Source organism: Labeo rohita, chromosome 11 (assembly GCF_022985175.1).
Source record: "Labeo rohita strain BAU-BD-2019 chromosome 11, IGBB_LRoh.1.0, whole genome shotgun sequence".
NCBI lineage: Eukaryota > Metazoa > Chordata > Actinopteri > Cypriniformes > Cyprinidae > Labeo > Labeo rohita.
Window position 1 is genome coordinate 22,434,687 of NC_066879.1, and position 15,235 is coordinate 22,449,921.

The following is a 15,235-nucleotide window of genomic DNA, read 5'->3' on the forward strand; positions in this document are numbered from 1 at the left end:
AATGATCTTCATAGTGTGACCATTGTGTTGTAAGGGCAGCGAGAAATCCTATTTCTTTCTGGCAAAATTCATCCTCTTAATAAATTCTCTTTTCTTTTTTTGTTTTCCCATTGTCCTTCAAAAAAAATTAATTACTTTTTAATACTTTTATAAATAATGCATAGATTTGCCATAGCGGTAGGATCAACTTTGTATAAAACGATTAGATTAAGAATTCTCATTTCTGGACTTAAAGTATTGAAAGGGGATTATTGCAAGGTGTGTGCAATTATCTTAAGAATTTGTGCGGTCTTATCCATAGCCTTACTGTACTTACAGGAAAAGAAGTCCTTTAGAGAAATTTAGTAGTAGTAGAAGTGTTAGAAGTCTGACCTTTTGAAGTACGCCATTGATTGCATTGATTTTAGAGAGTCGGCTCCATCGTAAGTGGAGGGAGAATGGAAGCAAAAATCAAAGCGCTAACGTCTCTTAAGAGCGTGTTGTCCACAAAGTGCTTATATACAGAGATGTCGCACTCTGACCGTTTGCAGACCTGCGATGAAACCTGAAAGAAATCCTCCTGAAGCCCTTGAGAAACAGTGAGACTAAACTCAAACTAATTGGCCCTTAAGTCTCCCGCTCTGACTCGCGCGTTGATGCGGCTATGGTACATCGGCCGTCAAACCGTGCCACGTACCTTTCACACTGTGAAAACAAATGAGCCGGGTCCAATCTGACTGCATTTGTTTGTAGCCTATTTTCATGGTTTCTGGGGCTAATTCTGAGTTGATGTGCTCACAAAGACGCAGGGGACCAGAAAAACACAACATTTTTATGCAAGCCTAAGATGGCCGTGATAAGTAATTACTGAATTGCTTTAATAGAGAACGGTTGCCGGCAGGCGAGTATTGTGCTTGGCAATTGTAAACACCTGTCAAAGTGGCTGTGAGGGAAGACCTAGGTGGCCCACGCCTCCAGAATTTAGACTTCATTAATTGAAACCTGGAGGTTGCTGCTTCACATGCTGAGACGGACACCTGCTGCAGGAATAAGACTTTTGAAGGCTCATTAGTCTGCTATACTGAAAATATCTTCAGAGAGTGCTCACCAGGAGCCTCAAACATCTTAACTACTGCCATACTTCGGTTTGTATAATTAGATACACATATGAGATGTGATGTCACTCCACATGATCTGCGAGGGTAGAAAAATGAATAATAAACTAAGCCAAATATAACCTAATCTCTTGCAGAAGACGAAAACACACCGGGTTGGTTCTCCGCAGAGGATGATGGGAAGACAAAAGCTCCGTTTTGGTGTCCACTGCTGGCCTGTCGCATTCCTGTCTTCACTTCCAGAGCCCAGGAATGGAAGGTGAGAGACTTCCATTTACAAAAAGCTCAATTTTTCTGCTTCAAAGTCCAAAGACCAATCAGAAACTTTCCTTGAGCAGAAAGAAGTTCATTTCTCACTTCTTTTCCTGAAGACAAAGTACTTCTAGAAACTGTTGCAATCATATTTTTAGCTAGGAAATTAAAGTCCCATAGATAGAGCCTCTAAAGACAGAGTCCGACCATGGGATGATCTTACAGGATCATTGGCAAGATTGTGGAATTACAAGGTGACATGGAAGCTTTCCAGTCACACTAGTAGGAGAGCGAGGTTGTGGATCAATAGGAGCTGTTAAGAGCGGCAAGCTCCTCATATATCAAATGGTGAACTCGGGTAAGAGACAGACTAAAATGGCTTCGGACTCAGTCAAAAAGGAATGAAATCAATTTTACTGTCTGGAAGATGATATTTCGGGCTAGATTCTAAGACCTAACGAAGTTAGGTGACGTACCCGTGAATGGTGAAACTTGGTGCCAAATTACCACCGTCACCATGTGAGGGTGTTATAAAGTGATCATGCAATTACGTTAATGACAGTGGGACACCTGAGAGTAAATCAATCAGGCTACATTAAATTAAAAGCTTATTGCAGCCCAATAGATGGGAAATCAAGGCTATTGGTGCAATGGCTTGATTGTGCGTTTTCTGCAACAGCTTGGAGCTCTGACAAACTGATCGACGGTATACTTTTTCCACATCATTGCTTTCCACAGCTGCTCAGGAGTTTTTTTTAATTGTGTTAAGCTTTCTCTTGACTCAAACTCTAGGGTGCCATTGCTTTGTGGAAACCTGCTGCAGTGTTTCAGTCACCTTTAACAAGAATTGTTACCTGGGGTGGGACAAATTGCTTTGTGCTCTCAGATGCTACAAACTCAAACAAAGTTTCTGGAAAACCTAGAAATATCTTTTTGTATTTTAAAAGTGTTCATGCAAATTCTTAAAAGGTCATGAAGGTTATTGATAATAATGTGAATTTATTGGTTTCTTGAATGACTCTATCTATCTATCTATCTATCTATCTATCTATCTATCTATCTATCTTAAAAACATTTCTTATACTTGAAATACATTAGGTTTTAAAATTTGGCCATTGAAAAGTCATGGGAATTTTCTATAGTCAGGATGCTTTCTCTTTTACCTTTCTGCTCAGTTTTTACCTACTTTATACTTTATGTGATAATGATCTCTATAATATTTTTTGAAAACCTCTCGTCCAGTTTGTGGGAAAATAATCCTCAAACGGTAATGGAAAATCATAGAAATTCATCCAAAAGTGTCAGTACCCTGTTTAAATGTATTTGAGCACAGTCCTGCCACCAAATACAGTTGAGGTCAAAAGTTTACATACACCTTGCAGAATCTTTCGATTATTTTACCAAAATAAAAGGGATCATACAAAATGCATCTTATTCTTTTGATTAATACTTACCTAAATAAGATTTAATTATGAATGTTTAAAAATGACCCCGTTCAAAGGTTTACATATGCTTGATTCTTAATATGATAGTTGCTCATGAGTTACTGCTCATGAGCAGTAAGACTGCCCGCTGTTCTTTAGAAATTCTTCAGGTCCCAAAAATTCTTTGGTTTTTCAGCAATTTTGTGTATTTGAACCCTTTCCAACAATGACTGTATGATTCTGAGGTTCATCTTTTCACATTGAGGACAACTGAGGGACTCATGCAACTATTAAAGAAGGTTCAAACGCTCACTGATGCTCCAGAAGGAAAAACTATGCATTAAGAGCCGGGGGTGTAAACTTTTTGAAAATGTGTACATTTTTATAATTTTGTCTAAATATCTTTTTTTTTTTTTTTTTTAAATATAGTACTACCCTTCAAAAGCTACAGGAGATACTTGCATGTTTCCCAGAAGACAAAATAAGTTAAATTTACCCTGATCGTCAAATTCAAAAAGTTTTCACCCCCCGGCTCTTAATGCATTGTGTTTCTTTCTGAAGCATCAGTGAGTGTTTGAACCTTCTGTAATAGTTGCATATGAGTCCATCAGTTGTCCTCAGTGTTAAAAGATGGATCTCAAAATCATATCGTCATTGTTGGAAAGGGTTCAATTACACAAAAATGCTGAAAAACTAAAGAATTGTGGGACCTGAAGGATTTTTCTGAAGAACAGCGGGCAGTTTAACTGTTCAGGACAAACAAGGGACTCATGAACAACTATCAGTGAATAAAAAAAAAAAAATAACATGCATTTCTTGACTAGGTGAAATGGGTTTTAGGTAGAGGTGTCCAAACATGCTCCCAGAGGGCCACTGTCCTGCAAAGTTTAGCTCCAACCCCAATTAAACACACCTGAACCAGCTAATCAGGGTCTTCAGACTCACTAGAAACTCCAGGCAGGTGTGTTGCAGCTGGTTGGAGCTAAACTCTGTAGGACTTGTAGCAGGTTTGGACACGCCTGGTTTAAAGTGTGTGACTTTAAGTCCTCCTGGCAGAGACATCTTTTGTCTTTCTGTCAGCATTTATCCAGCCTTGCTCCTCAACTGCCACTACCACTAGGCAGCATGTATTAGCCAGTGCCAAGGCCTCCAAAACATCTTACTTTTAGGTTTTGGCTGCTGATATGCTTGGCAGAACATTCATTGGTGCTGGGATTGGAAAGGAGGGGCACTTGAAGACCAAGATCAAAAGAGAAAAGCCGTTGGGGGACTTGCTCGTCTCCAATAATAAAATAGAAGTTCTGTAGCATCGCACCATGAACAACTGATCTGCACACACACAGTTCTGCCATTTTTGTAAAAGCCTGGTGGGTGGACTTGTTAGGCGGAGGAGATAACCGTTATCAGGTCTTTCACTTCTGACGCGGATCAGTGGGGTCTCTTTGTCCCACCCCTAACCAGTCCACCAGGCAATATCTGACCCACTTCTGCGCCTTGCAAAAACCCTGTAATACCACACAAACAGGCTCTCATTGTTCTTGAAATGCAGTACCAATTCAAGAGGAGTGCTTCTCAAATACATATACTTACATTTATTGAGGTCTAACCTGTATTATAATGTTATAATCTCCATTTTGTTGACCCTTCAGACTTTTTTTTTCATATGGGTAATAAAAGGGAGGAAGCCAGATTCAAACTTGCATGTGGGTTAGCATGTGCTCTAACTGTAAAGTTCAGTTTTTTTGCTTTGAGAAGTTACTTACAGGTTTGTGTGTTCCTAGAGATTTGGAGTTTGGTTTTATCAGGTCTTCCAACCAGGTAGCGCTCACGTGGATGATACAGAAGCCTTAACGCGCTAAAAACCCTCCACTAAAAATCTACTTCAGCTGTAAAAGCTGTACGCTAGAAGTACTGAGAAGTGTAAAGATGTCTCGTGGGAAGAGAAAGAAACAAAATCTGTTTCCCGATGAAGCATTAGGATGGAGAGAAGATGGCTCTTATTTGAGAGTGTTTTTTAATACCGTGGAGATTCCATACCGGGTGCTTTGAAGTGTGGGAAGACAAGCTGGAAAAAGGATTTTTTGGACGTATCAGGTTTGGCTGTTTTCTTTTTTGGGATTAACACAAGGGGGAAAAAATTGAGAGAATGTTTTCTCAATCTCTTTCTTAGTACTTAAACCCATGTCATGGTTCTGTCCAATGAAGTGTACTTACTAGAAACTAGAGCCTTCTTCAACTTTTTGTTGTGGATATGTGCCCAGTATACTTAACTTAGTTTGGAGTTTTAAATGCTTTTTTGTCACCCGTGATTGTGTTTTGATTGTCAATAGCCACTCAAGGTTTTAAAAGCTGCTTTCGGGCTTCAAGAAATAAGCTTGACGCATCAGTGATCTTAAGTGCAAACCACCGTTTGCATGTAGATTTTTCAAATTTGCTGGCCATGTGTTGTGCCTGTGAAGTGTAGAATACATTTGGAAACAGCTTGTAAAGGGTCATTTTGTATTATTTTAAAACCATCCTCTTGGTAAGTTCAATTATAATCAGTCACAGCAATTTACATCATAATTGCAATGGATTTGTGCATTCTTCCACAGTAAATTTTCTCATGATTCAGTGGAGATATACTAACAAGCAATCTTGAATGCAAAGAGAATCCATACTTTTTTTTGTTACTTACATAATATATATGTCAAGTTGTGTCATTAAACTCTAGATGCCGCAGGCTGATGATATTTACAGCATGAAACTACTTGGCACAAGCTGATTGGTTCATGTTGCATACACAGCCAATAAGCATTTTGCCAGCGTTCCTTTGAAACCACCTGTATAGATCTGCTACGGGTTGCTATATATGCTACTTCCATCTTAAATACAGCACTGTATGGGCATATGTATTGGCTGTAGCAAATTCCTGTACCTGTATATTATTTATTATTTTGAAATGTATTATTTATATTGTATGAATGGGAAAACAAATGGGTGAAACATTGGTAAAATTCTGCATTCAGCTGCCACTGTGGTTGGTGTACAAAAAGTGAATTTCCCACTTGGGTTGCATCCTTCAGATGAGGATTGATATCCTGTATACAAGTGTTACTTGTTGTACAGTAAGTTCTGACATGGTCTGGATGTACTGGTTTTGTTTCCTGTCTACCTTCTATCAGCACTATTGCTTGAGAGCGGACCAATTGTAGTCCATAACTGATGCGATGGCTGCAGAACTCAATGATTGAGTGTTGACTGCTGACGAGATGGCATTATGACATTTCTTGCGATGGTGAATGTGTGGATGGAGTCTATTTATAGCACCATTTGGAGAGGGACTGATATATGACACCAATGACTTGAAGCTGTTACAGCAGGAAGAGGAAGAAAAAAGATAAAAAATCTCAAGCTGATGCTCAACACATGAGACCAAGACAGAAAGGACATGAAATATAGATCAGAAATGTCTTGGAGAAAGGTGCCCTTCCCCTTACACGGCAGCCCTCTGTTGATTCTACTTTTTTCTCCTTTGTTTTTTGTCAGCATGGATTTTTCTCCCATAAAATCAGACAGGGTTATGCCTTCCGCAATCTTTTCTGTGCATATATGAGGCCTGCGTTTTTTCCCCTCTCTGCTTCCTTTCGATCCCTCTGTGAGTTCTGCATTTCATCTTCCTCCTCGTCTGTGAAGAACAGACGCCACAGCATGGATTAAAAGCTTTTTCCCTCACATCTCCGCTGGACTGCTGTGACACTTTCTCTCCTATGCTGCAATATATCCTGCAAGCAAATACAAACACGTATACAGTACATTGAGCTGCATTTTAAAACCCCCAACCCGACTTACAGCTAAATCCAGGAGGCTTCATCGAGGCTTTGCTATTAATTGCTGATAGCTTAACCTCCTCTTCATCTGCCCCTTCATCTCCAAGGATCAGTGTAATTAATTATGAGCCCTTTTGTTTTTTTTTTCTTCCTCAAATAGCTTTGCCCTAATCTGTCACTTGTTCATCTGCAGAGTTCAAGCGGGGCAAATGCATTGGGCCCTCAACACATTTGGATTATGTTGGACAGGAAGTGTAAATCTGATTTCCTTTTCTCTGTCAGGATCACAGAGGACCTGTCACAAATGATGATATAAACTCGCCGTCTCGGTCAAGGCTGCAAATCGCTGCGCTCAGCGGAAGCTCCCGACATACTACTGGAGCTTGTCACTGTCCGTTGCGAAGTTTGGTGACAGGATGCAACAAAAAAAGTCTCAAACGCTTTTGTTCTGAGGGTGACTTTGGTCATGTCTGGTGCTAAACAGTGCAGCTTTCAAAAGTAACAAGTGTCGCTCTTGACAGCAGTGAAATTATGAACAGGGAATAGTGCATTTCTAGAAAAAAACCCTGAAATTTAGGGTGTGTTCACACTTGTCATATTTGGTTTGATTAAAACTAACTGGTGCAATTGCTCTGTTAATGTGGTTCATTTGAGTAAGTGTGAACGGTGCCATTTGAACCCTGGTGCACACCAAACAAGCGGACTGAGACCACTTCCAAACAAACTCTGGTGTGGTTCGAATGAAATATGAATGTAACACGGACCAAATACTTCTAAACGAACCAAAAACAGTAAGTAATGACAAGTTGTGATGCGACATGATTTTATGAACGGAAAATGTGGTGTGTTCAAAACAAAATGAGCAGAGGGCAAATAATGAGGTAAAGTGAATTTTATGAGCTCTTTGTGAGTTGGCAGGTGGTGAAAATAAAATCATATACACGCAACAGTTTAGCTCCAGCAGACGGCGTTAGGTGTATTCAATTTGTGCCAGTGTGAACGCTAAGATAACGCCCTTAAAGAGATAATTCACCCATAAATTTAAAATTTTGTCATGTACTCGACTTCATGTTGTTCCAAACGTGTATGACTTTCTTTCCTCTGCAGAACATGAATATTTGAAGTCTATTTTGAAAGTCAGTGGGGTCCAAAACAACAATGGACCAACGTAACTTTTATTGTATGGACAAAAACAGACATTTTTTGAAAAATCTTCTTTTATGTTACACAAAAACAAGTCAAGCAGTTCTGGAACATTAGACGGTGAGTAAATGATCCTTTTTGAGGGGATAGTTACCTTTATTTACTTTTTATATATATACTTTTATGTTATAATTAATTTTTTTATGAATATGTATGAACTGTTTTATATATAAACACAATGAAAGTAGTCTAGACAAGTCTGTCTGAGGTAATAACACTTATAAAGAAATAGTTTAACCAAAAATGAAATCTGTCATTAATTATTTACCCTTTTGTCGTTCCAAACCTGCAATACCTTTATCTTCAGTAGACAAAATAAGATATTTCTGATTAAATTTGAGAGCCACTAATGTCACTATTTTACCAATGTCCTTACTACCTTTCTGGGCCTTGAACATGGTAGTTGCGTTGCTGTCTATCCAGGGTCAGAAAGCTGTCGGAATGTGTTCTGAAGATTAACGAAGGTCTTACTGGTTTGGAGCATGACAGACTTTTTATTTTCGGGTGAACATCTTTTAAAGTCCTTATTCATTGAAAATCTTTCCCTACATTGCAGATGTTAAATTAAATATATTGTTTGCTATATTTGATTGATTTATCATCAGATCTATTTGGTTACAAGACATGAGAAGTGAGTAAATGATGACACCCTTGTCATTTTTGGATGAACAATCCCTTTAATTTTTCTTCTACCACCTTAAGTCTAGTCTTGGGTCAATTCATACCATTGCCAGAAGCTCCTTGACTGCCTGACCATAAATTTCTCCTTACCATATCAATATTTCCTGTAGTCATAACCATCCAGGTACGCTCAGAGACTTTTGCAAGCAGCCCATGGTTTTTCAGAGCACCGCAGTAGGCTGCCAACAGCCCACGAGCACAGTGACATATCTGTTATGGGCTTGCCTCAGGGTTGTGACCAGGATTTACCACATTATGCTATGTGAATAGCCCATGGCAGCAAGGCTATCATAGCATCTGTGTGGAGATCTTGTTCTACGAAAGGCCAATTCGGTAATAAGCCCAGATGCCTTTCTGGCTCTGTGCTATAGTCCATTTGTTCTCCCCTCCAGTCATGAGAGCCATATTAGATTGTAATGATATCTCAGGTGAACTTGAGGTATCGCAAGGCCATCAGAAATGGCGTAAATAGAGGACTTAGGGCTTATTAGGAGATAAAGAAATGTGGTATAGTAAGTGACACCGAAAATGGCTTTTTGCTGACAGTAAAATTACCTCTAATGTATGAGGGGTATTACGAAAGAGACAGAAAAGCCTCCTTTTATCTAGTTAAAGGGATAGTTACCTCCCAAAATGAAAATTCTGTGATATTTTACTCGTTCTTTGTTTATTGGACGTTCCAGTGTTCTGCCTTTCATTGAATGGACAACAGTGGAAACGTTCTTCAAAATGTATAGGTTTTTTCAGTTTTGAGTCACTATACCTTTAATTCTCAGCTCAATGATAATAGCAGCCCATCTCAGATGGATGAGATGTTCCCACATGTCAGATTTTCCTGTTTTGCATCACAGAGGTTTGACTTGGCGTTCCACATTGTTGACTTTATCCAGCAGTAGAGGGCAGTGTGGATCTGTTCTTCTCGTACTAGAAGTGGCATTGCAGCACAGTCTGGGAGCGAGGTCATCTGCAAAGGGGTTGATCTGTAGCTTTGACAGTTACGTGCTAATTATTGGAAATCATCAGTGCTCTAACAGAGCCTTTAAAACAAGCAGTCACCGTCTTGTCCTCCACCCCTTTTCCTCACGCCCCCTCTGTTTTTATGGAGAAAACCAAGGGCAGGGACTAATATAACCACAAGGAGCTAAGCTTAGTGGGCACAAATGTGCTAATTTAAACGTCAACGCTTTCTGTGATATACTTTCGGCAGAATATAGGAGCATTTTGAGAGTAATAGTTTAACGAGAGGAAACAAAACAGCCTTGATCTTGGAGTTAATCTGCTAATCGTATTTCATTGAATTGCCTTAGTTTGTCTTTTTCTCAGCTAATTATGCTGTCAGTCTTCTTCAGCCGATCACCCCACACGGGCCGTTGCAAATTAAACAGCGGTCGCACATCAACATTAAAGCGCTTTGCATGCTTGCCGCAGTGTAAACTTGGCCTCCGCTGGGAACCCGAAGCAACCTGGATCATTGTGTCTTCTCTTTAAATGTGGTTCATTAGCATTCCACCACCATTGATGTGGATTCGTCTCCACCTTACCTGTCCCCCAAGGCTGATAAGGCAAAGTGTACTGGAATTGAAAGTGAAGCAGGAGATTTGGTTATCTAACATTACCACTCCCTTGTCAGCACCTGATTAGTAGCTGTTTCTTGTAATTATTATGATCATTCAGAGAATTTTATGCAGTTTTTCCAGAGGCACAGCTGTGCAGGATAAAGGGGTGTTTAAAAGTGTAGCTTAAAGCCTGGGATACGTTCCTTGAGCCAGCATGGCAGCTTGGTGACAGTGCCTGCCGCTCAGCGCAGTAGGGATTTGAGGACCTTTTGTTCTGTGTTCCATGTCATCTGATCAAGGGGATTAAAGATACCCTCTCGTCACACCCCTCTGTGGTCCCTTGCAATGGCATCCTCCAATTAGATCCCGAGGGCTGGCGGAGATTGTGGTGGCTCACCACTTTCCCTCGTGCACACGTTCCGCTTGGTAGAAAGAGAAAGGCAGAGACGACGAGAGATAGATACGGAGACGGAGAGATTCAGAGGCTTTATATTCTTCAGACAACTCTTGGCTTCTACATCGTATTTTCAAACCCATTATTTGCAGGACAGTCCATCGCTTTCATCTCAACGATTCTGGGATTGTCACGCCGTGTCAGAGAAGTTGTGCCGGGGGGGGGGCGGGGGATGAAGAGACGTGTTGGATTCTCGTCGCATTAGCTGGATGCGTCACAAAGTGCAGAGTGACTGAGCAGGACATAAGGAGGGAAATATCAATGCCCACATGAATATGAATGTTGTTTAGTTATGTCCTGCCAATGTGAGATGGTACTGTGGTGCGCCGATATGCTAAATGACTCGCAATGCTATCCTGCCTAGCATTAATGTGACATTTTCATCAATTGTCATTTGAACCAGAGGGTCTTGGTTAAAAGTGAGAGTTCACCCACAAATGAATCTTTTTGCTTTACTTTCATTAAAGTCACACAGGGATAGTTCACCTAAAAATGAAAATTCTATCATTAATTACTTACCTCCATGACGTTCCAAACCTGTAAGAACTTGTTCATCTTCTAAACACAATTGAAATCTAAGAGCTTTCTGACCCTGCATAGACAGCAACGCAACTACCATGTTAACAATGTCTTTACTACCTTTCTCGGACTTGAAAGTGGTAGTTCAGTTGCTGGGTCAGAAAGCTCTAAGATTTCATTAACAATATCTTAATTTGTGTACCCAAGGTGTATGAAGGTCTTACAGGTTTGGAACGACATGAGGGTGAGTAATTAATGACAGAATTTTCATTTTTGGGTGAACTATACCTTTAAATCTTCTGAAGCCATGATAGGGTACAATGGGGCTTAAGGCACCTCCTAAGAAAAAATGTGCTTTTCATTGATTACAAAAAAATACATACGTTTGTATTGAACATTTATGGAGCAACAGATTTTGTGTGAAAATAAACCATACAAGTCGTTTATTTTGTTTAAAAATCTCATAAATGTATGAGGTGGCAAAGGGGGCCAGCATGGGGTAAAAGGCAGTGCCTTCTGCTTATTTTAATAAATAAAATAATTATTTTTTGTTCAATAAATATACTGTCATTAATATATGTTAATATAAAATACAGAAACAAAATCATTTTAAAATGTAAAGATTCTGAAAGCATTGAAGAAGATCCCATAATAATTTAATATAGATTTACAGTAGTAACAACAAATTATATTTTATTATATGATATGATTAATAGCATGTTTTTAAATATGATGGTTTCTTTCTAAACATGGGGATTATCTATAAGACAGACACCCAACATAATATATGATGTTTACCATCTGAATCTAACAATGTCATGTCAACAAATGGAAAAGTCAGCCTTCTATTAATTATCATGTTAATTATTGTTCCCTTTAGCCCCAACAGCAGAGGCGCTTTTTACCCCAAATACCATACTTTTACATATTATTGCGTTATTTAAAAAATGCTGTTTTAATTATCTTAAACAAAACTGAAAATCATCAGGAAGACCTTTGTCTTAAGATATATTGAATCATTTTAGCAATTCTCATTTGCTACTTAAATCTACAACATTTTTAAAAACATTAAAAATTAGATCAAGTAAGCAGAGAATCGACTTTGCGCTACTGCCCGCAATCAAGTCAGGCATCAGACAATTTTGTACGTGTATGTTGAAAAGCATACACGTACAAGAGCTACGCCATGTTAGAGGAAGATAATCTCAAAGACGCCTTTAGCCCCGTTGTACCCTACTGTAGCAACTGAACAAACAGAATCTTCAGACATTTGGAAATTTTCCCCTACATTGAGCTGTTTACCACCACAAATGAATCACTGAGTCAACGAGTTCAACACACAGAGTAGATCCATCAGAGTTGGGAACGAATCATTCAGACCAGTTTTGTGAACTGGATCAAGTGATTAATTGAAAAGACTTGATTCAACTAATTCAGCTGACATCACTACCTCCCTCATGAATGTGTCAAAGAGTATTAAGGCAGATATTACATTTTAAAATATACAGCAAGAGTTGTATGAACCACTTTTGTGATTAAAATGATCATTTTTGGAGCTTGACAGTCAGTCCAAGTCCTTAATTATTTTCATTATATGAAAAGTAGTATCCTAATTGTTCATCAGAAAATCACCTTTTCTGTCGACAGAGGGGAAAACCTCAGGTTTGGAATGACACGAGGGAGAGAACATGATAGCAGGATTTTCTTTCTGAGCTGAACTATTCCTTGCAATTTGCATATGTTACTCAATACCTGAGCCATATGTTCGACCACAGGCCATAATCCAGCTCGTGAACCCAACACCAAGTAACTGGAGGGCTAAAAATTTGAGAGGTCTGACTGAAAACTTATACTTCTGCTCACATTACTCTAAATATTGTATGCAAAATGCATAACAGATAGCACAGCAGGTTGACACTTTGATCTTTGCTTATCTTGGTCCGTGAAATTTAAATGATTGGATTTCATCCAGCTCATGAAATCGTAACTCTTACAGCTCATTTCAGCTTTGATCCTGTCGTCCATCTGCATTAGTGTCACCAAGGGATATTGGAAAACAACTAGCAAACAGGGGCATGTCATTGCCTTTGAGACGGCGCACTTGTTTCAGAAGGAGGGACTTGGGCGATTTATACTAATTTAGTCACACTGAGGGCTAAACTGCCACAACCTCTCTAGCGCTTCAGTCCTACCACCCTGTTGCCAGTCCTTTTCCCCACGTGTATTGAATTCCTATAGGCTAATCCACTCCCATTTCCCTCTTCCTAATCCTGCAATGTAGCAGAATGCTAAACGTACTCATGTCAGCCTTGCATTATGCAGCTTTTCGCTGGGTTCCCGGTATCTGCAGCTCTCCTCCACACCACGAGGATTAGCTAGAACGCTATGATACAGCATGAGCCCTGGACTAGCACTGATTTAGCCTGTGTCGAACAAATACAAATGCAGTTTGCTTCTCGAGCTGTGATCAGGTTAGCATTGGCGCTTTGTTATTGTGCTATCTTGGCTTTCCCTGCCTCGCTTCCTCTCTACCTTAAGGCTAAGAGTGAAGAAGAAGTAGTAAAGAGGGCTCAGAAGCTTGGCAATTATCAGTTAATAACCAGCAGAAGAGTTCTATTAGTGTTTGTTAGTGTGTGGGAGCCGTCTGTGATGCTGTTGTCAGGAGGATTTGAGATTTCTTTCATGGGGGTGGAGTGCCGCTTTGCTGTAGTGACTCAGACTAGACTTTTTATTCGGTTTGCTGCACTCCATGTTAACCAAGCTTTGTGGATTAAATCCTAACCACAGTTTATTTAATGATAGTGTTGTAGAGCCCCAGCTCAACCAAGTGGTGGAGTTACAAATGTACTATGTACTGTTTTTGTGTCATTGATAAAAAAAAAACTTTAAAAAATAAGTGTTCATGCTGCCTAAATATTTTAAGTTTACTCAACTCAAATATCCAGATTTTCATGTAGTACAACTTAACATTTCATGCTGACTAAACTTAAAATTTTAAGGCAGCACAAAAACACTTATTTTACACTTATAAAGTTGAAACAACTTTATTTTTTACAGTGTATAACAAATTCCATTTATTTCTACCGTATTCGATTTCTTGCCAAATCTACTTTTGTAATTTGTAATTTTGCATCCATGTTCTTCCATAGTTATGGATTAGCAAAAACATGAAAAGTTTTGAATTCAGTGCTGCAAAGCTTGGATTTTAATTACCTACAATGAATGTGTTAATGTGAATTGTTAACAAATGTTTTTAAAAATTGTTTTAGAATAATTACTTATTTGAGTAGTTTATTTGTTTTGTTGCAGCTATATTTAATATTTTGATTATATAATATAAATGTCATTATAGATGTGGTATACACTTTAGAAAAAAGTTTGGGGTTAGTATTTTTTTTAAATGAAAACTTTTGTTCAGTAAGGATTCATTAAATTAATAAAAAGTGACTGAGAAATTTTACAAAAAAAAGTAAAATGCTGTTCTTTCGACATTTCTATTCTTTAAAGAATCCTGAGGAAAAAAAAAAACAATGGTTTTCACAAAATTATTAAACATTACAACACTTTATAGTTTATTTAAATTGTAGTAATATTGTAGTATATTATTGTTTGTCAAATAAATGCAGCTTTGGTAAAAGATACTTAAAAAAAGGGTTTAAAAAAAAAAAAAAAATCACCAACCCTAAAATTTTTAATTGTGAATTTTAATTTTTATAATTTTGTAATATTTATATTGTTATTGTGATCACTGTGCATAATATTGTTTGCATTTTGGTAACACTTTACAATAAGATTTATAAGTTAACATGAACTAATAATGAACAATACTTCTACAGCATTTGTTAATCTTAGTTACTAAATAGTCAACATTTACTAATGCATTATTAAAATCAAAAGTTGTGCTTGTTAACATTAGTTGAAGCACTGTCAGTTAGCATTAACTAACAATAAACAACTATTTTCATTAACTAACATTAACAAAAATGAATAAATACTGTAAGAAATGTATCGTCCATTGTTTGTGCATGTTAGTTAATACATTAACTAACATTAATGGAACTTTATTGTAAAGTGTTAACATTAATTACCATGAATATAAGTAAATATTAAAAATACATGTAATTTATTAATCTCAGCTCATATTTACCAATACATTATTAAAATCCAAACATTTTTCTGCTAGTATTAACAAATGGATCTGAGCTATCATAAACTAACAATGAAAAGTTTAACTTTTATTAAT

General features: G+C 38.1%; 1 protein-coding gene across 3 annotated transcripts in view; it reads left to right on the forward strand.

Annotated features, from left to right (window-relative positions):
- arhgef10la (Rho guanine nucleotide exchange factor (GEF) 10-like a) overlaps nt 1–15,235 on the forward strand; it is a 412,439-nt gene that overhangs the window by 83,723 nt on the left and 313,481 nt on the right. For all 3 annotated transcript variants that reach the window (XR_007828683.1, XM_051122260.1, XM_051122262.1), the window contains one exon: nt 1,232–1,353. Coding sequence is in view for 2 of the 3 variants with exons in the window: in XM_051122260.1 (XP_050978217.1) it covers nt 1,232–1,353 (122 nt within the window). In the remaining variant the exon portion in view is untranslated. The remainder of the gene's footprint in view (nt 1–1,231; nt 1,354–15,235) is intronic.